Raw genomic sequence first — 25,860 nt, forward strand, 5'->3', positions numbered from 1 at the left:
AGCTGGGGTAGCAATACTTACACAAAATAGACTTTAAAACAAAGGCTATAATAAGAGACAAAGAGCGACATTACAAGATAAAGGATCAATCCAACAAAAGGATATAACCCTCATAAACATTTATGCACCCAATGTAGGAGCACCTAAATAAGTAAAGCAAAAACTGATCAATATAAAAGGAGAGATTGTCAGTAATCCAATGATAGTAGAGAACTTTAATACCCCACTGACACCAATGAATAGATTTTCCAGACAGAAAATCAACAAGGAAACAGCGACCTTAAATGACACACTACATCAGATAGATTCAATTGATATTTTTAGAGCATTTTACCCCAAAACAGAAGAATATACATTCTTTTCAAGTACATATAGAACATCTTCCCATTTTCCAGGATAGACCATATGTTAGGCCACAAAACAAGACTCAATAAATTTACGAAGAATGAAATCATGCCAAGCGTCTTTTCTGACCACAAAGGTATGAAACTAAAAATCAATTACAGGAAAAAAAACCTGAAAAACACACAAACATATGAAGGCTAAATAACATGCCACTATATAATGAATGTGCCAACAATAAAATCAAGGAGGAAATCAAAAGATACCTTGAAACAAATGAAAATGAAAACACAAAATCTATGGGACACAGCAAAAGCAGTCCTAAGAGGGAAATTCATAGCAGTACAGGCCTACCTCAAGAAACAAGAAAAATATCAAATTAATAATCTAACCCTCCACCTAAAGGAACTGGAAAAAGAACAGCAAACAAAACCCAAAGTAAGTAGAAGGAAGAAAATAATAAAGACCAGAAAGGAAATAAAACAAAGTCTAAAAATACAATCAATGTAACCAAGAGCTGTTTCTTTGAACATATAAACAAAATTGATAAATCTTTAAGCATATCCATCAAGAAAAAAAAGAGGAACCAAATAAAATCAGAAATGATAGGGAAGTGACAACTTGACACCAGAGAAATACAAAGGATTATAAGAAAATATTATGAACAATTGTATGTCAACAAATTGTACAATCTGGAAAAAAATTGATATATTCCTAGAAACATACAATCTTCTAACACCAAATCAAGATCAAATAGAAAATCTAAACTGACCTATTACTACTAATCCAATCAAATCAGTAATCAAAAAACTCCCAACAAACAAAAGTCCTTCACTGGATGGCTTCAAAGGTAAATTTTACCAAATATTCAAAGAAGAATTAACAGCTATCCTTCTCAAACTATTCCAAAAAATTCAAGGAGAGGAAAAGCTCCTTAGCTCATTCTACAAGGCCACAATTACCCTAATTCCAAAACCAGACAAAGACATTACAAAAAAGAAAACTATAGGCCGATATCCCTAACGAACATAGATGCAAAAATCCTCAATAAAATATTAGCAAACCAAATTCAGCAATACATTAGAAAGATCATACACCATGGTCAAGTAGGTTTTACTCCTGGGATTCAAGTTTGGTTCAATATCTACAAATCAATGTGATACACCATATAAACAAAATGAAAGATAAAAATCATGTGATCATATCAAGGAATGCAGAAAATTCATAAAGTTGACAAAATTCAGAATTCATTTATGATAAAAACTCTCAGGAAAGTGGGAAGAGATGGAACATACCTCAAAATAATAAAGCCATATATAACAAACCCACAGCTAACATCATACTCAATGGGGAAAAGCTAAAAACATTCTCCTTGAGATCAGGAACAAGACAGGAATGCCCACTTCCACCACTTTTATTCAACATAGTTCTGGAAGTCTTAGCCACTCCAATCAGGCAAGAAAAAGAAGTAAAAGTCATCCAAATTGGAAATGAAGAAGTAAAACTGTCATTATTTGTATATGACATGATACTATATAGAGAGAATTTGAAAGATTCCACAAAAAAACTATTAGAACTGATAAATGAATTGAGTAAAGTAGCAGGATACAAAATTAATATTCAGAAATTGGTTGCATTTTTATACACCAATAATGAACTGCCATAAAGAGAAAGTAAAAAAACAATCCCATTTACAAAAGCATCAAAAATAAATAAATAAAATACCTAGTAATAAATTTAACCAAGGAGGTGAAAGACTTGCACTCAGAAAGCTATGACACTGAAGAAAGAACTTGAAGAAGACACAAATAAATGGAAGCATATACCATGCTCATGGATAGAAAGAATTAACATTGTTAAAATGTCCATAATACCCTAAGCAATCTATAGCTTCAATGCAATGCCTATCAAAACACCAATGGCATTTTTCACAGAACTAGAACAAATAATCTTAAAATTTGTATGGACCCACATAAGACCCTGAAGATCTACAGCAATCTCGAGAAAAGAGAACAAAATTGGAAGTATCATGCTACCCGATATCAAAATATACTACAGGCCTATAGTAATCAAGACAGCATGGTACTGGCATAAAGACACATAGATCAATGGGACAGAATAGAAAGCCCAGAAATAAACCCACGCCTATATGGTCACTTAATCTGTGACAAAGAAGGAAAGAATATACATTAGGGTAAACACAGCCTATTCAATAAATGGTATTGGGAAAACTGGACAGATAAACACACAAAAAATGAAACCAGACCACCTTCTTACACCATATACAGAAATAACTCAAAGTGGATTAAAGACTTAAATGTAAGACCCGAGAACATAAAACTCCTAGAAGAAAACATAGGCAGTAAACTCTCTGACATTGCTCTTAGTGCTATTTTTTTCTGATCTATCTCCTCGGGCAAGGGAAACAAAAGAAAAAAAAACAAACAAATGAGACTACATCAAACTAAAAAGTTTTTTCACATCAAAGGAAACCATCAACCAAGTGAAAGGACACCCTGCTGAATGGGAGAAGATATTTGCCAATGATACATCTGATAAGGGGTTAATGTTAAAGATCTCATATAACTCAACACCAAAAAGAACAACAACAAAAAAAAAACACAACGAATCCAATTGAAAAATGGGCAGAGGACCCAAATAGACATTTCTCCAAACGGACATACACATGGCCAATAGACATATGAAAAAATGCTCAACCTCACTAATCATCAGAGAAATGCAAATTAAAACCACAATGAGATATCACCTCACACCAGTCAGAATGGCTGTCATCCATAAATCAACAAAGAAGTGTTGGCGAGAATGTGGAGAAAAGGGAACTCTTATGCACTGTTGGTGGGATTGCAGACTAGTGCAGCCACTATGGAAAACAGTATGGAGGTTCCTCAAATTTTTAAAAATAGAACTACTTTATGACCTAGCAATTCCACTTCTGGGTATTTACCTGAAGAAATCCAAAGCACTAATTTGAAAAGATACTGCAGTGATATTTACAATAGCCAATACATGGAAGCAACACAAGTGCCCATCAGACTGGATAAAGAATACGTGTATGTATGTGCTACATATATACAATGGAATATTATTCAGCCATAAAAAAAAGAATGAAATCTTACCATTTGTGACAACATGGATGGACCTAGAGGGTATTATGCTAAGTGAAATAAGTCAAACTGAGAACAAGAAATACCATATGATCTCACTTATATGTGGAATATAAAGAACAAAATAAACGAACAAACAAAACAGAAACAGACTCAAAGACACAGAGAACAAACTGATGGCTGCCAGAGGGAAGGAAGTTTGGGGAGCTGGGTGAAAAGGTAAAGGGATTAAGAAATACAAATTTGTAGTTACAATAGTCATGCGGATGTAAAGTAAAGCATAGAGAATATAGTCAATAATGTTTCAACGACTAAGTATAATGTCAGGTGGGTACTAGACTAATCAGGAGATCACTACATAAATTGCATGTCTAACCACTATACTGAACACCTGAAACTAATTTAAAATAATATTGAATGTCAACTGTAACTGAAAAAAAATAAATATTTTTTTTAAATGAAAGTATAAATCTTAATGGCCTACCTAGGTGACACTTCATGGTTTGCAAATGATGTTCATAATTATGGTGATATTTTTCTAAGAGAAAAAGTGCCTCAACCCACTGCTTTGAACTTGGTTTTGGAAAGTGAATTTGAGTCCAAATGCTCTCCCCTGGGGCAAGCTGTGCTTCCACCACGCCTGCTGAGTTCACTGAAGGGGATGGTGAAGGCCTGAGGCACACACGTCTCCTTGGATTCTTTGACAAGGTCATTCTCATCAATAATGCCACGCCTTCCCGAGATGTAATCCTTCACAATTTCCTGATCACCTCAACATTAGTCAGTTTGTACTGATCAAAGGCTCTGCCTGAGAACTCACAAAGCACATCCTTTCATTGCTTATGGTCATAATCCTCAAACACTTTGTGATAATAATTTCTGTGAATTTTCCTTACTCTAAGGCAAGGTTTCTCAGTCTTGGAACCCTTGACAGTTGGGGCCAGATAATTCTTTGTCGTCGGGGGGCTGACCTATGCATTCCAGGCTATTTAGCAGCATCCTTGTCATGTACCCAGTAGATGCCAGTAGCACCAAAATACTACTGTGTTTCCCCAAAAATAAGACCTAGCTGGACAATCAGCTCTAATGTGTCTTTTGGAGCAAAAATCATTATAAAACCCGGTCTTATTTTACTATAATAATATAATATAATATAATGTAATGTAATATATTGTAATGTCATGTCATGTCATGTCATGTCATGTCGTATCATATCATATCATACCGGGTCTTATATTAAGTTTTGCTCCAAATACGCATTAGAGCTGATTGTCCGGCTAGGTCTTATTTTTGGGAAACACGGTAGTTGTGGCAACCAAAAATGTATCCACAGGTTGACAAATGTCTCTTGGAAGGGCAAAATCGCCTCCTGTTAAGAATCACTGCTCCAAGGCTCAAGTTGGAGCTGGTATCAACCACCGGGCGGGCTGGGCACCATCGGTGAGTTTTTGATTCTGCATGCGAGGGTGGTGCCCAACACAGTGCATTTGTAACAGGCTCCCCAGTAGTGCTGCTGCCGCTGGCCTGGGACCAGCTTTGGGAACCCGGCTCTAAGGCCCTGGCTACATGCTGGAATCACCTGGACAGCTTTAACAAGGTCCAACTCATCCAAAATCTCTAGTGTTTTTAAAGATTCCCCAGTGATTTTTAAAGGTTCCGCAGTGATTCTAAAATGGGTTGAAAATTACTTGCTTAAGGTTTCAAAGTGCTGCCAGAATCTCAAACTCCTTAAGGATTTGAGATAAAACAAGTCACAGTGGATATACTTTCCATTTTTATATTACTTGAATATCCCTCTGTAATATCACCTGGGAATAGAAATTCTGGAGCAAAACAAAACAAAACCCCCCAATAATGTAGGTTGGAGCCTTCACCTTTACTCTTTCAAAACCTGTGGGCTGATACCACCAGAAATTCCCATCCTACTCTTGAGTAAGTTTAGGGCAAGAACACAGCTTGATGTGGCAAAACTAAGAAGTTAGGATCCTTTCCTCCTATCCTATGCCTTTTCTACTATTTAAAAGGGAGGTGGCCTCTTATAATAAAGAAATATGCAAGCTTTACCTTCAAAAAATGCCCAAGTCTCTTTCTTTTTTTCAAATGATGAATCTTCAGAAGCTTTGAGGGAAATCACTGTAAGATAAAAATGAAATGGCATACCATGAAGTAGAGTAGCTTGTGGACCTGACATACACTGCGATCCAAAATAATGCCATATGGTACATGCCGCACTTAAATTTATAAAGTAATTTTCACAATTGCAAAACCACATTTAATTATCACAACTCACATGCCAGGGAGAGGTTCAATGACTTACAACAACTGAGAGACTGGAGGCACCAGAGAGGAGAATTAAGGTGTCTGTTTAAAAGGCAGTAAGTGGCAAAGCTGGGACCCAGTTCAATAGAAGTCCCACTTGCCCCACACATGTGCAAAGGCAGGAGTCCTCCGATGGGAATTCCAAGAACTAAAACATTATTATTGTACCATTTGGTATCCAAGATAGAGTATCTTGAGGCCATCTGATGACTCAGGGTCAGCGCTCTGAGCACCATTCTCCATGCACGACAGTCACACAGAGCAGCAGACACCTGCTTTTGAGGTTATGTTGTCTGCTGTCTGTCAGTGGTTGATCATTGAATTCACTGTGCCTGCTGTCAGGGAAAGAGAACTGAGTTCCGCTGTGTTAAACCTTGAACATCATACTGAAGAGTCTAGAACCACGAAAAGTTTCCATGCACAGGGGAAACATAATCATTGGTAAAAACTTAAAAATAAACCTGACAGAATATGTAAAATGTCAAGGAATGAAAATATGGTTCAACAGAACATTCTGAGATGCTGGAAATGCTCTATGTCCGCACTGTACGTACAGCAGCCTGGTACAGGAGGCTGTTGACCATGTGCAATCCACACGTGGCCAGTCCACACGGGACTGAGAAAGTGAATTTGTAACTGTATTTAATTTTCATTAATTTAAATTTAAATAACCACATGTGGTCAGTGGCTACCACACTGAAGAGCTCTAAAGAAAAGAATCTAAGACCCAAATAAAAAGAATCTATCTTCTTTCTTTTTCTTTCTTTCTTTCTCTCTCTCTCTCTCTCTCTCTCTCTCTCTCTCTCTCTCTCTCTCTCTCTCTCTCTCTCTCTCTCTCTTTCTATTATCTATCTATATTGTCCCTCAGAGAACAAGTAGGGTAGCTGAAATATATACGCACATATATAATTGTGTGATTATGTAATACAAATGTATTTATGAAATATAAATTTGTAATTAGGAAAACTGAAATGCAGATTGTTTTTCACCTTTCCTAACTGTCCTCAGAAGGAGGGCTTTGGTCTGCTGTGTTCGTCTGCCATTACTGGAGAAGAACTCCTCCTCTCTCATAAGAACCTAAATTCCCTAAAACCAGAAGCTGCATCTTCTATCTCTATATCCCCACCATTTGGCAAACTGCGTGGCAGCTGATAGGTGGCTATTGAATAAATGATCTATTTCTTTCTGATGGACGTCCAGGAAGGAACTCTCACTGGATATTTGGACTTGCATGTGATATTAGATATGTCAGCCAATCCTTCTACTTAATTTGCCCCACTCACAGCCCCCATAATCACTGACCACCAGAGCAACCGGTCAGATTCCCATTTCATGAATTTAAACTAAGAAACAAAGTACATATGGTTGTTGTGGACCCTGCGGGTGAAAGAGCTTGTGGATTTTGGGGCAGGCAGCTATGTTTAGAGAACAGGCAAGCGGAATAGAGCAGAAAGCAGAACCCATAAGAGAAAGGTCAAAGTGAGAGGACCTGTGGGTCTGATAGACTTGATCTTGACGGTATTTTGGGTCCTAAGAACGCTGATGTATTGTGTTTGCTATCCTTGTATTCCACGAGCTCTGGATCCTTAAACTATCCCTTCCTCTCTTCTGAATTAGCTTGAATGGGTTTTCATAGCTTCAACTAATTGAACCTAGGCTAGGATAACCACAGAGTCCTAATGGAGACAATAAAGAAATGAGAACGAAATGCATCTCCAAGGAGCTTAAGTTTTCAGGAGCTCAGGGATGCTCGTCATGGTCCAGAGCCTTACCACGCCACGTGTGTCCATGGACTAGCAGCTTCAGTGTCATTTGGAGGCTGGTCAGAGTGCAGAATCACAAGGGTCCCAACCCAGGTCTACTGGATCAGCATCTCTTTTCAACCCAGATTCCCCAGGTGAATCATATGCACTTCAAAGTTTGAGATGCACTGATGTACTAAGTGGAGATACGAAGTTGCCATTTGCTGATTGTGACCGTGGGCAAGTCATTTAACTTCCCAGTGCCTTAGTTTCCCCATTTGTTATGCAGTGATGCTAAGAAGTCCCTACTGTCAGAGCAAGTGTGAGTATCTAATGGGTTCATAATGTCAAGTGCTCAGAACAACGCCTGAGACCTAGGGAGCCATTTGTAACCACAAGGACGTGAACTCCCTAAGACAGGGATTTTAGTCTATTTTATTGCCTGCTCTAATTCCCACACCTAAGTCCAGCACGGCCCTTGGCTGTCAGCCCTTTGCCTCAGAGTATGAATCCTCAGTTGTCCAAATGGTCCCTAAGAAAGAACTCCCTGTGTTTGTGGCTAAATGTCTACAGCTCAAACAGGCTGTTACCACTCTAGCAAAGATAGATGCCTTCAGACAACCGTTTATTCATCTTTCCTTTTTTCTTTTCAGAAACTGTGGGCCCTTGATTGAGTCCGATTACAATTCCCTTTGCCGTTTTTGAGATAGAAGGTCACAAAGTCTCTCCAATTGACTTATGGAGACGTGAGCTGAAAGAGCCAGCAAACTGAGATTCCAAGCAAGGAATTCATGGATGCTCCTCACCTCCCCTCAGTGCAGCTGTTTTAGGGGAAATTGCAGCAACTTTGATCAGTAATACTAGTCATAATCTTATCTGGTCCTACAAGAAAGAAAAATCTTTACACGGACACTGCCAGAGCTCCAGAAGTTTTCCCAAGGTTCTAGCTAACGAGCTTGTTTCAGCTGCTAATCACATGCTATCTCAAAGTGAATTTCACACACGGTCAAGCCATGTGTCTGAGTCCACAAACCATAAGGAAACACAGTATTGCATATAGCCAGGCCGACACAGCAGGGCTGTGCAAAGGATAAGCAGTGGGTTTACTGGCTTTATTACCATACCTCCCTCCACAGCACAGCTGTGCACAGCTGACATAAAGTCACCATGGTCTCCCTGAGACGCTGAGTGGAAGAGGCCACTGCAGAGTGGACAGGATGGCAGAGGAAGAAATATTTCAAGGAAACATTTTGCTTGACCAAGGAAAGAGTGGCATATTTTCCAACTACAGGTTACTAACGTTGGTCAAAGACTCTCCGAAATAAAGTGCAAACCTCTTGATCAAAGAGCATGTGTAATGGTTTCCAGTGACTTTAGTCATCAGAAGGTCATGGCCTTTTATTTGTCACTTTGAAGTGTTTACCTCACATTGCCTCGCATTCTGCCGGACTCCCCGACAACTGGCAGAAGGCCACAGACAGCCTTTCACGGCCAAAGTCCTGGTGGATCCTAAACATCAGCTCAGGTTGCTGACAGTCCTCACCTTCTGACAGCCCCTACGATTGGGCAGTTCTCAGCTTAATCCCTCAGAATTAGGGATGCACATGCACTCAGCCAGCCATTTAACCACTGGGCTGTCTTGTAGGGTCTCAACTGTGAGTGGGGGCCGCACTCCTCTGTGCTTGGGTTTCCAAGGTGGGGAGGAGGAATGCGATTCGGTCCCTGCCCAGGAGGGAGCATGACTGTAGGGAGTACCACTCCCTAACTCTCCCCACGCTCCCATCTCCACTCACCCCCTTCTTACGCCCAGCAGGAGAAGAGGAGCCCCTGATTCAGGTGAGCTTCTGACATACTGCCCCTCTCTGCATGAGAGGTATGTGCTCAATGCCCTGCCAAGGTGGCCTCCGCCTTGCCATGTGCTCTGAGACTGGCCTTTCAGAAAACAGCTAATGTGGGGGTGGGCAGTGTGTGCCTCCTTGGGAAGGTCTCATTACCCCAGGGGCTTGGAGTGTTATCAGCCCTGCTTCCCAGGGAGCCTTGCCTGGGGCCAGTCATATGCACCCTCCTCTTCCATCCTTCCTGCGTCCAGGGGTCCCAGGATGGTAGGTGGTACAGGACCCCCTCATCCCACAGAGCGCGGGCCTGGGAGAGAGCACAGAGGCAGGTAGTGTAACTGATCAGGGAAGCCCATTTGGCCTCAGCGCCAAAGCAGTTTTCTCAGTACAGCTTTACCAGAAATAGAGTGGGCATCTGATTTCTATCTGACTCCTATGCCCACATATGAATCGGACGGGGCTCACAGCAGAGAAGGGGAGTAAAGAGCACTCCAAAGCTAAGTCATCAACTGATCTGTTGACAGCTTTGTCATTTCCTCGGGACCGCAGCTCCCGGGGGCACAGCTCCTCTGCCCTTCTGGTGAGGCAGTGGTGTGGATGACTGAGCTGCAGCCTGTCCTGGGGCCCTCCCCGAGAGCAGAGTCAGATGAAATCTAAAAAGGGGCATGGTGTGAAAGCCACCAGGTCTCAGTTCCTCTGGGAAAAACTGGTTGAAAGTGGCCACAAGATCAAACAGCCTGGAGGAATGCAGCACAGAGGTACCGAGACACACTGATCCTATCAGCCTCGTGTCTGGAGGAAGCAGGGTGGAAACAGAGAATCCTAGTCAAGACCGTTTTGATGGGGCCTGTGGGGAAACCATCACTCAGCGAGGTGTGAAAACTGAGAGCCTTGATTCCTAGCTCGGACAGAATATCCGCCAACTCCCCTGGGAAAGGCACGTTTCACAGGCTGTGGCAGACTGTGTCCCCTGAGTTCACACCAAGACCCTGTGACAATGCCCTCTGGGCTGAGGGGCCATCCGTTCTCTTCCTGTCTCCTCCTGTTCACTGACGATACTGACACCTTTATCTGGACCTGCGTTCAAGGACTGACGCCGTCATCCATGAAACAGATGGTTGACGATTTTTAGAGGCCCTGGAGAGGCTCCTTTTCCCAATATTTTTTTCCCACTTGTGCCCCTAATTCCTTTAATAAAGAATCCTACAATTAAAGCAGCTTAAATTGCATCCAGAGGTTACATCTAAAGTAAGGTTACATTTCTGACACACACAGCCGTCCAGAATGCAGGTGTTGATGGAGAGGGGAGTAGACAGGGCTCTGGCACAGGCAGAGGAGAAAGTGAGACGAAAGGAGCAGCAGTGAGGACACAGGGAAACCATGAGCTTGGGAAACTCGGCTTCACCGTTCCCCTTCTGCTTACTGCTGGCCAGGCCGTGCTAATGCATTCTTCAGATTCTCCAGATCTTGATTGGACAGGGTATAGCCTTTATTTAGTGCCCAAAGACCAAGATTTCTAAAAACGTTAGCTGCAGGAGAATGAACTAGGAGTCTTGTTAAAAATGGAGATTTCCAGGCGTCACCCTGAGCTTCCGGTTCGAGATCTGGGGAGAGCTCGGGAATAGGCACAATTAGGGAGCACACCGTTGAGGAAACTCTGAGGCTTGAGGGCTTCAGGCCCCAGCTGGGGCAGCCTGACTCACATACTCCTAGTACACAGGTGGACAACAAGTCCACAAAGACGTGGGAGAGAGGATTCAAATCCTAAGGAATCAGAGCCTGGGCCTCCTTCTCCCGTCCAATCCAGGGCAGGGTCCAGGACTCAAAACTAAACCAGTGCTTCTTCAGCTTAATCCACAGAAAACAAGAATAACAGCAAAACCTAAGGACTGGGCCAATCACATAAATGTTTACAAACAAAGGACTCCAAAAGGGCGCCTTTAAATAGCATAACTCCTTGCAAAGAAATATAAAGTGAAGAACACGACTTTAGAAGAAGCTATTTTCCAAAGGGCAGGCATCTATAAAGATTGACGTGTCTTTCCGTGTGGCTGACTTACAATGGGAAGCTGGAGAGAAGCCTTCCTCCAGCGATTATCTAATGTGTTGCACCCTCCCTCCCTGCTGAATGTGTTGCCTTAGAAAGCATCACTATGCTTTATTCGTTTATCTTGTTCCTTGTCCGCCACCCCAGCTGAAGGGAAGGGATTGCATCCATTTTCTTTACTTCCTAGAATCCTTCCTGGCCCATAACAATTCTTAGTTACTTTGAATGAATGAATGGAATGAACATTATACCATATGCCTGCCCTTTGAAAAATAGCTTCTTCTAAAGTCGTGTTCTTCACTTTATATTTCTTTGCAAGGTGGGTCAAGGTCTCCCAAAGGGAACTTGGTACTAGGGCCACAACATCGTTACACTGTGGGAGGCAGGGAAGAAAGGTGAGGGCAGGGGGCCAGCTTCTTTCACCTGGAAGTCCTGCCTCCGAAGCAGTGGGAATGCACCAGCACACCAGGCCGTCAAGACTGCCTTTTCTACAATGGTCTGGACTTGGAGTTGCATGCTTTGGGTCTATTATGATTCGCTTTACAGTCCGAGTTCTCAGTTTCTTACAGAACGGAGGCAGGAAATTCTCAAACCTTAAGCAGAAGATGATTCTTAAGTTCTTTCAAGTTGAAAGGAGAGAAGCAGAAGTTAAAGACCCTGGTCCCTGCTGTGTAGACCTTGCTAATTTGCACCCAGGGGATATAGAAATCGGGAAAGCGGACACCGTTCTGCCTCAGTTTCCTTAGGCAGTATTTTGTACAAATCAATGCAAGAAAAAAGTTATGACTGGAAGAGGTTGGTGATATGAAATATGCACAAGAAAGGACCCTTAAACAAACATGAGTCAACACCCTTGCTGCAAATTAAAAAATTAATATACTCAGTTCCCTGGCCCTTCTTATTCAATGATGGTTCTCAAGGGAAAAAGCTGAATGTGGCTGTGTCCCCACTTTTTATGACTAGAACAGCATTCTCGGGGAAGGTAAATGCAGGCCCAGAAAGACAGAGACCTTTTCTGTTTCTGTCCTCAGTTTGTTTATTGCTTCCGTTTCGCCTGGCCCCTCCAAGACTCAGGCCAAAGACAGTCTCTCCTGGGACCCGCACAAAGCCATGTATGTGAGCAGGACCTCTGAATGACCTGCACGGATGGAGCCATTGATGAGAAACGGAAAGCTCCAGCTCTGTCTATTTCAAGCCACTCTTTCCTTTCGTGTTCACTCTAAGACAAATTCTAAAAAACAAACCAAAAGGGTAAACAAAAAGCATATCAAATACACTTCGTATTGTGACAAGGCAGTTGGAAAAGAGGTTTGTGTCCGGGTTGGAATCAGCTGTGTTCCCAAACAGCAGTTAGGAAATTGTGAAACTCGGGGCTTGGTAACTGGCTTGTTCCAGACACAACTGCAGGATCGGCCTATATTTTTGCTTGCTATCACCTTCCACTCCTTGCTGCCGTTAATTAAAATGGCATTTTAGATCACTCATTCATTTTTTCATTAAAAACAACCTGTTGCTGAGCTCTTTTGTGTACCATGCACTGTGTCCGTTGTGAGGAGGCATCTAAGAAGAATCTGGCAGTTTCCCCGCAGTCAAGGTCGCGGGCCAGGCCCACCACGCCAACCTCTCTTCTTATCGCTGTCTACCCGACCCTCACCAAACACAAACATGCATCCACGTCCATCAGGGTTGTTGCAAATTCTTCTTCTCCCCTGTCCACATCTTTGCCCAGGCTATTTTGTCTCCTGACATGGCAGGGCCCTAGCCCTTAGCACCCTGAGGCCCCGGCAGAATCTCACCTCCTCCCAGGTGACCTTCTCATATCTCCCCAAGAATGTACCTTTGTCTCTCTGTCAGGCCCACGCCAGCGTCGCCCTCTTGAATGGCCTTCTCACACTCTCCTTGTATTAGCTCTCGATAATGTCTATCAAATCTCTGCCCATATCTACACATGTCTCCTCCTCTAGGTTGTGAGGCTGGGGCCCAGGAGGGCAGGGATCAAAGCTCTCCACACTCACCTCTCTAGGGCAAGGTGCGGTGGTCACAGGCTCATGAGCTGGGGCTGAATACACACGCTCGGGTTACATTTTCAATCTCTGAAATTCTTCCAAGACAATAGCAGTCGGAATATGGGTAGGAACAATGAAGAATTGTTTTATGTGGTGTTTAAATTATACTCCAGTTGTCAGTTTGTTCCCTTTGAGTATCTGGACCCAATGACACTTTAAGCATCATGATGTGTGCTTGTTTAATTAAGCAGTAGCACTAAATGTTTAGTTAATCTCATTCCTAATTATCTCTTCCATGTCTCCAGAGAAAAAGGAATTATTTAATTTCTTCCACTGAAACTTGAAATATCAGTTCCCTGTGGAAGTACTTTCAGATCCAATTATTAAATTCCCTGTAACATTTTGGGGTTAAATAGTCAGATGAGAAATTACATTATAATTTCACCTTTGCCCCCAAATACTTTTAGGTTACAGAGTTTTCCGTTTGCTCTATCCACTCCTTACATTTAAAGCTTACTTACATGATTATAAGTCAAATGACAAGTTGGCTTATTCAAATATGTTATTTGGGGTTAGATTGAAATACTGATTAAATGGCAGGAGACAGCCTTTGCAAATTGCTTCTGTTATCAGCATTTTCACTGTTGATGAAGACAACTCTATCTGAAACTATGGAGTTTCACTTCAGCGCAGAATATCAGCCTGCTTCTGAGTCTGCGGGCGGCTGAGCTAGGCAGAAAGCCGTTGAACATCACTTCTTATGAAGTTTGGGGAGTCAGAGCTGTTGAACCCCTGAGAGCAGAAGCCTGAAATGCGACTCTTGTGAACGCCAGGGGCCCATGCTCCCTGGGACGAAGGGCCCATGCAGTGTCCTCAGCTGAGCCCTGCAAACTGGTCCATCTCAAAGCTTGAGGACAGCAAAGGACAAATGGCACCCAAGAGGCTGCCCCAGCCTGGGAGCCCAGGAACCCTCAGGCTTCATCTCTTGTCAGCATCTGAAGGAAAACCAGGCGTTAGGGCTAGTCCAGCCTCGCATGTACTCCTGGGCTGTCCTCATGTTTAGAACAGGATCTGCATATCCTGGGAAGGACCAGGCCAGATACATGTCTGAGGAAGGCAAGTGTGGGGGGCCCAGGGACATCAAGCAGGATGGAAAAGGCACACAGGCAGGGAGACTCCCAAAGTGTGGGCAGCAGAGGTAGCACATAGAGGCCAAGGGATTACCAAAGAGCAGACACAAAACACAAATGGAAAGTACGTGGATGTGGGGACTCCAGATAGAGGTGGTGAAGGGTACGTGGAGGGTAATGGGGACCCTGACGCCCCAATAATGGGAAGACAGCCGGCTTAATGTACAAACTGCACAACCATTGGACAGTGAGTGAGCTGCCATCACTGAGTGTGGACAACAAACACAGACACCGTCTGCGGGAACAGAGTAATGAATGTCTTCATAAAGTATCATTAATTGCAAACAATGTTTGCCACAACTTGCTATTCGTTATTTTGCACTGATTGGAGACAGTTGGGCCTCCTAACATGTAAAATCTTCACCTCATTTCAAAAGTGACCTTGGAATTGACCCGAAAGAGAACAGCTGGTCTCAGGCTCTAGGGGCATATTATGGTCTCAGATTTCAGGACAGAAATACTTAGTTGAGTTGTTGGACACCACGACCTAGAAAGCAAACCTGTTAGCTATTTCTCTTGGCCTAAGGCTACCAAGAACCAAGAACATGTGGAAATCTCTGCACGAGTCTATCTATGATGCCTTCCATTCAACAACCCCTGAGCACCCTTAAAATCAGTAAGTCACCCTCAGAAAGAGAGAGCACATGAGCAGCTCGCCCTCCCCCTGTTGGAAAAGTACCCAAAGCTCTGCTCACTCCCTTCATTCCCATCCTGCCTTCCTTGTTCCACCAACTGCGGCCGTGCTGTGCCTCCAGGGTTGCTGGGTGCAGGGCACTCAGCACTGGTCTCCCTGCTATCCCTGGGTTCGGTGCGTTCCCTCGTTGTGGCTCACCTGCAGTGAGGCCCACACCTGCCTCTACCTGCTCATGATGAATGAGTGAGAAGCAGTTACCTCGCGATAGCTGTCATTGGAGCGGAGGACACAGGGTCACCGGGCTGCTGGGATGGAGTGCGTATACCTCATTCCCACCTGGCTTCTGTATTCCTCTGTCTTTCATACAGATTGACCTTCTGGGATCCTGGGAAAGAGCTTCTGTGTTCTCACCCTCCAGAGCTGCTCTTCTATTGAGGACACTTGACTTTCCCCAGACAGCCGATGGGCTGGCCCACAGGGAGCCAAGCTCCAAATGTTGGTGTTCCTAGGCCTCCATCCTTGGCCACTGCCCTTTGGGGATCACACCCACTCCCATGGTTTTGCCGGCCTGACTCAGAAATCAGCTGTCACTAAAACGAGATCAGACAGGAGCATCGGCTCCACGGGTCTCTGTACCTACTGGACATCAGTGAGGAGGGCCTCTGGCCGTCTCACTCTCAATCCGAAACTTCCCCTGTGGAGCAGCTCTGTCTCTTGTGGTCCCTTGTCAGCTGTGGGCACCACCCTGCACATCCCCCCTGAGTTAGACCCCTGGGTGTTATCCCATATCTTTCTCCCTTTCCCGCTTCCAGTTAATCCTAAAGGCTTCTCATGTGACCTCTTAACGTCTCTCCATTCCTCCTGCCAAACTTAGTCCTCCATCATTTCAAGCCCAGGCAACTACAAAAGACTCTGCCTCCTCACCCCCTACACTGTTCCCCCCAAATCCATGTCCCAAGCAGCCAACAGAGGAATCTAGCTAAAGACTTTAAATGCGTCAAGGGCTTTCCACAGTCTAAAGCAGCGATTTCCCCAGCTGCCTGATGATAAAAATCACCTAGACTGTAATTTGCATATTCAAATTCCATCCCAAACAGATCAGAATCTCCTGGGCAGACACTTGTGTATCTGCCTGTTAACAGTGGCCCTGGTAATGCTTATCATTAGACAACAATACTAACCCATAAATCAAGTGTGAATTCCTTACTATTTGGTACAACCCCTCCCACCACAGCCCTGCCTCCTTCCCCTAGTTAACGACAGCCGCCCCTGCCTCCCAGCTTAGGCTCCAGCAGCCTTAACCCACTGTCGTAGGGCTCCCTGCACACTGAGATGCCTCTCCTGCCCATTCCCTGCCCACCTAAATGGTCAGTATCAGCTTACAAACTGCCCTCTCCCTCATCCTGGGCGCCTCCTATGCGTTCCAAAATGCCCCATTCACACCTTCTCATTGCACTTACACTGTGACACCCTATTGTTTTTTGCATCTGCCACCCTATGGACAGGACAGATCCACTCATGTGTCCCCAGGTCCCCAGCACAGTGAGGGCCTGGTGCAGAGCAGCTGCTCGATTAAATGACCACTGAGTGAAGGGACGAATGAATCCACCGAGCACTGTAAACACCGCAGCCCGTATTATTTTCCAACGCAATTTCTTCACTGAGCCCAGCAAAGCTTCCTCGGCTGAACCGATCATGTCTCTGAAGGCTGCCACTCATTTCCTTATCGTTTTTGCCACTCTTCTCTAGTTTGAATCTGTCTTTCTGGAAATGAGGTTCCCAGAGCGGACTGCGCAGTCTGCAATAGAGTCTCACTAGCACAGTACACACGACACAATCGCCTTCCTTCTCAGGGACACCAGGCCAATTTGCACGTGGACGGAAATGACACCAGCTGTTCGTGCTGCCATATCACATTGCAGATCACATCTAATTCACCACTGTCGCCACCAAAGTCCCTTCACAGAGACAGCCTCGTAGCCTCCTGTTGACTATCCAACAGTGCCTGCGATTCTTTCTCCCCCAATGTATTGCTTTGCCATTTTCCAAATTGAATCTCATTCAGCTATTTCCTGCCTGCATTTCTTACCTCTCTGGATTCATTTTTATTATGTTGTGCTTCTCGCTGATGTTAAGAACATTTCCCAATTTTGTATTTTCTGTAAAGTTCATTAGGGGGCTGTGTGCTCCTTTTTCAATGTCATTGATAAAGCAATTAAACGAAATCAAACCCAACATTGACCCTCCTTGTGTCCACTGGAAACCTCTCCAGAGTGTCACTTAGGACATTTTGATCCATTTTCTCTGCAGGCAGGGCTTCTCACTCAGTGAAATGGTTGTATGGCACAAGTAAGTGAAGAAACTGTGTAACATTCTTTGCCTTTCCTTCTACTTTATGTAATAAAAATGACATTGACAAGTTCATTTGGCATGACAGATTCTCTAAAATCAGCCAAGCATGACTCTATTGTCATCTAGAGCATCATATATTTTCATTCTTCATTATTTATCATTTCATTTTGTGCCACAGGGCACCAATAACCCTATAGCCGGGAACAATACCCCCACAATCTCACACATACATGGTTTGTGTGTGATAAACCCCGGTTTAATACTTCCCCATTCTTCAGAATCCCCAATTTTCCATCATATTTTTATAATTTGTGCAGTTAAAACATAAAATGGCAACTTACGCTTTACCCTAAATTAATACAGCCTACATTTCTCACCCAAACACTTTCAAGGGTGTCACCAGGACAAAAGCCATGACAAATTCACTTGTCCGTGTAGATTTTTTCCCCAATAATTGGCTACTGATTTTTTTTTTTTTTTTGTCACCATACGTACACACTTAAGATTAACCCTATTTTGGGGGAAACTCAAAAATATAAAGAGCAAAGTAAAGCAAATGATACTGTTGATATTGGGGTGAGTCAATTATTTGGTTTGGTCTTGGGTTTTGTTCTCGTTTTTTAATTTTGCATGACGTTGGTAAAGCATCTTACAAATACATAACTAACGAGCTGGACTTTGTCAGGAGCCACCATCTTAGATATGCAGGATGGGGTTTGACAGGCCACAGGTTATGCCCAGTTCCCTGGACACCTCTTGTAACTCATCCCTTTCTTTCCTACTGCAAAGAGCAAAGCCAAGTATAAATGATATGGACTGGTGTTCTGGTGATAGACTTGATTCCACGGTAATATATACAATTTAAAGATGCTAGACTCTAATCGGCGTTCCTGACAATTTAGTTGTGGCACCCTAATAATATCCATGAGAGTCATTTATTCAACCACCTGCCAAGTGAGCTTTCCCAGTAGTGACCTTTGCAGCTGGTGGGCTCACTGACCACATTCTCATCCCTTCCCTCCTCAGAGAAGAACTTGTAACCTTTCTTAAGTGGTGACCATTAATAGGTCAGAAAGAACGCCAGCTAAGAGGAAGTAAGATGTCCTTGGAAAATGTGAAAGTGCCAAACGGCTAGAGGCATGCAAGAGTCTTAAAAAAAAAGTAGGAAAACTATAGGCTAAGGAACTTTTTTCATCTATCGACGACAGGTTTCTGTAATGGACTTTTTTAGGGCAGTTATGGGTTCAGAGCCAAATTGAGGGGAAGGCAGAGCTTTCCCATATGCCCTCGGCCCCCCCACGCACCGCCTCCCCACTACCAGTATCCCCCACCACAGGGGTCCATTTGTTAGAATGAATGAACCTATAGGGACACATCCTCATCACCCAAAGTCCACAGTTTACATTAGGGCCCACTCTTGGTGTAGTACATGGGTTTGGACAAATGAAAAATGACATGTATCTACCACCAAGTATCATATAGAGTGTTTTCACTATTAAAAATCATCTATGCTCCCCACCTAGTCCTAGCTCCCCTCCCTCCTACCTAACCCTGGCAACCACTAATCTTTTTACTATGTCCATAGTTTTGCATTTTCTAGAATGTCATAGAGTTATCACATAGTATGTAACCTTTTCAGATTGGTTTCTTCAACTCAGTAATATGCATTTAAGATTATTCCATGTCTTTTCATGGCTCAATAGCTCATTTCTTTAGAAGATTTTTAAATGAGGGTTTTAAGAAATTAAAAAAGGAAAAGGTATATTACTAAGAGGCATTGTCAGGCTAATCCATAATGCTTTTCTGATAGTTTTACTAGTGATGATAATGAGAAAGTCACAGATACCTCAAAGCTGGCTTTTTCGTAGGGCAACTGACCGTTTCTAAGAGTAGCCATGTGGGCTAAATGGAAAAACATGGTCAAGATAAAAGCCAAAATGGTAAAGTTAAAATTCCTAGTACTGTTCACAAAAAGATTATGGGTAGATGACTCACCACCTCTAAAGTACTGGTCACTGCAATAAGGTTGGCAAAAGTAATAACATGTATTCACAAACACCATTGAGAAACAACTGAAAAAGACTACATCTGAAAAAATAAGATAAGTCATTATATTGCCAAATACAAGTCAACAACTTTTCTGTAAACCAGAAATAACCAATTTAAAAGAGATCTCTGTGTGAGTGTGTGTGTGTGTAAGGAGAAGGGATAAATCTTAGACTTCTGGTCTAGATGGCGAAATAAGGAAATGCTGTGCTTGCCTCCTCCCAGGACCACATCAAAATTACAATTAAACTACAGAACAACCACCCTTTAAAACCACCTGAAGACTAGCTAAACAGAACTCCTATAAAGATATAAAGAAGCCATGATAAGACTGGTAGCAGGTGCAGAGATGAGAAATGGGCTGACAACACACCCACGTGTGGCAGTTAAGACTCAGGAGGGATATCTCAGCTGTGGGGATGCCCCCTGAGGAGCAAAGGGTCCAAGCCCCGCACTACGTACCCCAGCCCAGAGCACTAGAGCCAGGAAGAGGAGTCCCCACAACATCTGGCAGTGAAAATCAGCAGGGACTCAGTCTAGGTGGGTGAGATGGAGGGCTGGTGTCAACCCAGACATCCTCTTAAAGGGCCCAAGTACAAACTCACTGGCTTACAAACACTCACCCTAAGCTCCAGTGAAAGGACAGAAACTCAAAAAGTGCCAGGGACATATAGGGAGGAACTGAATGGTCTGGTTTCAGGGCCAGGAATGGAAGGACAGCTCTCTCTAGAACTAAAGTGCTGGCAGACAGCACTGTTCCTTTGTTGAGCTCTCCCACAACATAGTCTGCAGGTGCAGGTGAGTGCCAAATCTGGGCTCTCCATTAACCTGGCTAACACCACCCTTGCCTGACCCTGGCAATTCTCTGAGACTCAGACCACCCAATCATGTGCCCGGCATGAACTTCTTTCAGAAGCTGATCCATACAAGCAGTCAGCCTGGGCCTGCACTACAGACTTTCTTAAAGTCTCTCAAAGGTCCACAAACCCCAAACAAGCAGCAGCTGGCCTTGGCATGCCCTGATCATCTTGATAAGTGTCCCCAAACTGGACACTAGTAGCAGCAGCCTCATTTCACAGCATAATCACTCCCAGGTGCATCCAGGCCCAGCACAAACAGCTACCAACCACAGATCATGTTATACATCATGTTGTAGGTCCTACCAGGTGGCCCTGGGCCAAGTACAGGCAGCAGCTGACCTTGGCATGCATTGGAGCCCCTCCCCCGAGGCTCCACAACCAACACTCCTGGTGGCCAGTTTCAACTTATACCAGAGCACCACCCAATTAGCACCACAAGAAACACTCCCAAAAGGTGGACTCGGCAGGTTCCAGAGCCCCACTAAAGTGAATCCCCCACACAACAGCTTGTTCACTACAATCAAGGCCAGTCCTCATAGCCAGTCAGCCTGAGGATCAATCCCACCCACTGACATGTCAACAACAATCAAGGATCAACTACAACGGGAGGGCACACACAACCCATACAAGGCACAGCCCTGGAACATCCAGCTCAGGTGACCATGGAGACTGCACACTGCGCCCCACAGGACACCTACCACATGAGGCCACTCAGCCCCGACTGGGAGATATACCAGATCTACCTCATACATAGAAACAAACACAGGGAGGCAGACAAAATGGGGAGACAAAGAAACATGTCCTGAATGAAAGAACAGGATAAAACTCCAGAAAAAGAACTAAACCAAATGGAGATAGGCAATCTACCAGATGCAGAGTCCAAAACACTGGTTATAAGGATGATCAATCAACTTAGGGGAAGAATACATGAACTCAGTGAGAACTTCAACAAAGAGATAGGAAACATAAAAATGGAGATAGAAAACATAAAAAGAAACAGTCAGAAATGAAGAATACATTACATGGAAACAACAACAGATTAGATGAAGCAGAGGACTGAATCAGCAATTTGGAAGACAAGGCAGTGTAAAACACCCAATCAGAACAGAAAAAAGAAAAAGAATAATGAGGATAGGTTAAGGGACCTCTGGGACAACATCAAGTGTAACAACATTCACATCACAGGGATACTAGAAGAAGAGAGAGAGCAAGGGATTGAAAACCTATTTGAAGAAATGCCTGAAAAGTTCCCTAACATGGCAAAGGAAAAAGACATACAAGTCTAGGAAGCAAGGAGAATCTCAAAAAAGATGAACTCAAAGAGGCCCACACCAAGACACATCATAACTAAAATGCCAAAAGTTAAAGACAAATAGAGAATCTTAAAAACAGCAAGAAAAAAGCAGTTGCTTACAAGGGAGCTCCCACACGACTGTCAGCTCATTTCTGAACAGAATCTTTGCAGGCCAGATGGGATTGGCAGGAAATATTCAAAGTGATGAAAAGAAAGGACCTACAACCAAGATTACGCTACCCAGCAAGGCTATCATTGAGAACCAAAGGACAGATAAAGAGCTTCCCAGACAAGAAAAAGCTGAAGGAGTTTATCACCACCAAACCAGTATTACAAGAAATGTTAAAGGGACTTCTTTAAGAAGAAAAAGAAAGAAATCAAAAATATGAATAAGAAAATATTGCAAAGAAAAAAATTCTCACTGACAAATGCCAACATATAAAGAAAGCAGCAGACCAACAAACACTAAAGCTAGTACAAAGGTTAAAAGGCAAAAATAGGAAGATCATACGTAATTTCAACAGTAAATTAAGCAATACACACAAACACACACACAAAAAAAATATACATAATGACAAAAATACAGAGACTGCCAAAAAAATGTATACATATTTTATGAAAGGAAAAAACTGTATTAAAATTACACTGATGGTAACCACTTTGAGCACCTCTTGTAATTGCAGAAGTCAAATGTGACTTGTATTCATCTTTTGTTATTGGTATATATTGAGTATTACAATTTTAATACAGTTTTTTCCTTTCTTAAGATGTGTATACATTTTTGTGGCACCCTCTGTATAAACGTGGAGGGGATGAGTAAAAATGGTAGCGATTTTAGAATGTGTTTGAACTTAAGTGACCATTAACTTAAAATAGACTGCTATAAACATAACTTGGTACCGTGTTTCCCCGAAAATAAGACCTGGCCAGACCATCAGCTCTAATGTGTCTTTTGGAGCAAAGATTAATATAAGACCTGGTCTTATTTTAATATAATATAACATAATATAATATAATATAATTAATATATTATATGATTGATATGATATGATATGATATATAATATAATATATATGATATAATATAATACTGGGTCTTATATTAATTTTCAGGGAAACATGGCACATACAGAGAACAAACTGATGGTTGCCAGTTGGGAGAGGTGTTAAGGGGCTAGGTGAAAAAGGTGAAGAGAGTAAGACGTACAAATTGGCAGTTACAAAATAGTCACGGGGATGTAAAGTACAGCTTAGGGAATATAGTCAATAATCTTGTACTAACTGTATATGGTATCTGGTGGGTGCAAGACTAATCAGGGATTACTTCATATGTAATGTAAATGTCTAACCACGGTACTGTACACCTGAAACTAGTATAATATTGCATGTCAACTATAATTAAAAAATAAAAAAAATTAAAGATCCTTATTAAAAGTATAAAATATCTAGAAATAAACATAATAAAAATATTCAAGACTTACGTGAAGAAATCTATACTGAAAGATATTTTTTTAAAAACGATCCTCAATTCATGAAGGAACACAACAGGTCCCTGGATAGGAACATTTAAAATCATAAAGATGTACAAGATATATATACCTGCCCCAAGGTGATTTATAAAGCCAATTAAATCCCAGTAAAGTCAAACCCTAACATAATTTTTACAAAACTAGGTAAGATCATCTAAAGGAAAAACTAAATGTCTAAGAATAGGCAAGACATTTATTTAAAGACTAATAAGGAGACTTGCCCAATTCTATAATAATTAAAATAGTGCTATATTGGTGAGGCAGACAGAGCTTACATTTAAATGTTGAAATTTAGCTTATGAAAAATGTAGCATTTCAAGATAGGTGAATTTTATGTGATCAGTAGATAATGTAGAGACAACAAAATAGCCATATGGAAACAAACAGTAAATTAGCTACTCCACACCTTATATAAAGATAGATTACAAAGAGATAAAGGAATAAAACTTTCTTTTAATCCTTTAAAAATATTAAAGAAAAATATGGAAAACACTTTTATAACACTTCCCAGATAAGATATAAAACCAAGGTACCATGTGCAATTTATTGATATAAATTATATCTCAATTAAAAATACAACTGGATAAAGGAATACCTTAAAGGAAAACATGACCAATTTGAAAATGTAAAATATCTATGGGGTAAAAATGTAAGTAAAGTATAAAGACAAGTAACAAATAGGAAGAAAATTGTGCATCATATATAATGCCGTGTTTCCCCAAAAATAAGGCTGGGATTTACGTTAATTTTTGCTCCAAAAGACGCGTTAAGACTTATGTTCCGGGGATGTCATCCTGAAAAAGCATGCTAGGGCTTCTTTTCCAGTTAGGTCTTATTTTCGGGGAAACACGGTAGCTACCAAATTAATGATACGAAAAAGATAGCAAGCAATTGAAAAATAGGCAAAGGTTATAGATGGGCAATGACAGAAGAAAATTTTTAAACAGTCAATAAACATGAAGAGATGTACAATCTCACTAATTGAATACATACTTTAAATTAAATTGTATAGTATTAAATATAATAATTGAAATTAAACCAACAATGAAATATTATTTTCTCCATCATTGTGATAAATAATGGAAAAGATTAATAATGTCCATTGTTAATGAGACTTCAGGGAAATAGATACTCTCAGCAATGATGGTCAGAGTATAAATTTGTAAAGTCTGTTTGGAGAGCAACTTGGCATTGTCTATTAAAAATTTAAAAATGCATAGCCTTAGGCCCAGCAATTTTCTTTTCAAGAACCTAACCAACAGAAACACTTGGAAATGAATACTGGGGTGTTCACTGAAGCACTTGGTTGCATCAATGAAAAATTGGACGTTTCCTAAGTTTTCATCACTGGGGAATGATGGGATGCAGTTTGGTGTCGTCTCACTATGTAATATCAATTCCCAAAAAAAAGTACATGTCATCAACAAAACTTACAAAGCATTGAGTGTAGTGTTGTTCACATATGTGTGTGTGGATTTGCATGAATGCCAATAGGAGAAGAACCTGAAAGATCTACACCAAATCACCAACAACGATTTCCTCTGGGGATGGCAGTCGAAGTGGGATATTAAGGTGGAAGCAGGGGAAACATAGACTTTCGCATTTTAGTTTTGACATTGATTCTTTTATTACATGTAATATTTTTTTACATCATCCCTGTGCCACAGCAGCTTACAAAAAACCTTGGTGTGACTACACAATGTTGTGCAAACAGTGTTAAAAACAGAAGCTGCAGGATGCTATAGGTGGAAGAGGTCTCCATAGGCTGGCACACGCAAAGAAGGACTGATGGAAGAGGAAGGATGGATACGGGATCTCAAATGAGATGTACAATTGGAACAGGCCAAGAGAAAGAGAGGGGAGGTCTTCCAGAGAGAATAACTTTATCCGCCAAGTCATGCCTACCTCAAAGTCACCCATAGCAAGAAGTGCAATCAAAGACCATATCATTCATTCATCATGTACTCATTCAATGTCAACTGTGTACCAGATCTTGTTCCAGGCTTTCATAGCTGCCATCACCATCACCACCATCAGCAGCACCATCCCCCAAAAGTATATATTATATAGACCAATCCATGGGAAAAAGGCATTTTCAATGCTGGTGGGAATATAAGTTCATTACCTACTCTCGGGGCAAAATTACCTCTTTAAATTCTATCAGTCTTTAATTGAGTATACCTTTGGCCCTGGCAATCCAGGACTTGATTCTGAGTACAGGGACCTGAGTGGAGATTTACTGACAAGGATTAGACAACGTAAATGACAGTAACTAGGAAGCTAAACTGTGGTACATCCACATCACGGAATGTTATTCCACATTTAAAACTATGTTATGGAAGCATATTTAACACCACAGGAAAATGTCCACACTATTTAGTAATGTGAGACAAGCCAGCACGAAACAGTATTTATGGTAGGAGTGGAATAAAGTTTTTAATTTTCATTTGCATAAAAATGCCTGGAAGGATTTACAAAGAAATGTTAAGTCATGCCTGGGTGGAGATATAACAAGTCATTTTCATATATTTCAATGAAAA

General features: G+C 42.0%; 1 protein-coding gene across 1 annotated transcript in view; it reads right to left on the reverse strand.

Moving 5' to 3' along the window:
- Positions 1-25,860, reverse strand: part of VSTM4 (V-set and transmembrane domain containing 4) — a 102,364-nt gene that overhangs the window by 66,247 nt on the left and 10,257 nt on the right. Inside the window, exon 3 of the mRNA XM_033131414.1 lies at positions 5,532-5,600. Coding sequence (XP_032987305.1) covers positions 5,532-5,600 — 69 coding nt within the window. The remainder of the gene's footprint in view (positions 1-5,531; positions 5,601-25,860) is intronic.

Source organism: Rhinolophus ferrumequinum, chromosome 16, assembly GCF_004115265.2.
Source record: "Rhinolophus ferrumequinum isolate MPI-CBG mRhiFer1 chromosome 16, mRhiFer1_v1.p, whole genome shotgun sequence".
NCBI lineage: Eukaryota > Metazoa > Chordata > Mammalia > Chiroptera > Rhinolophidae > Rhinolophus > Rhinolophus ferrumequinum.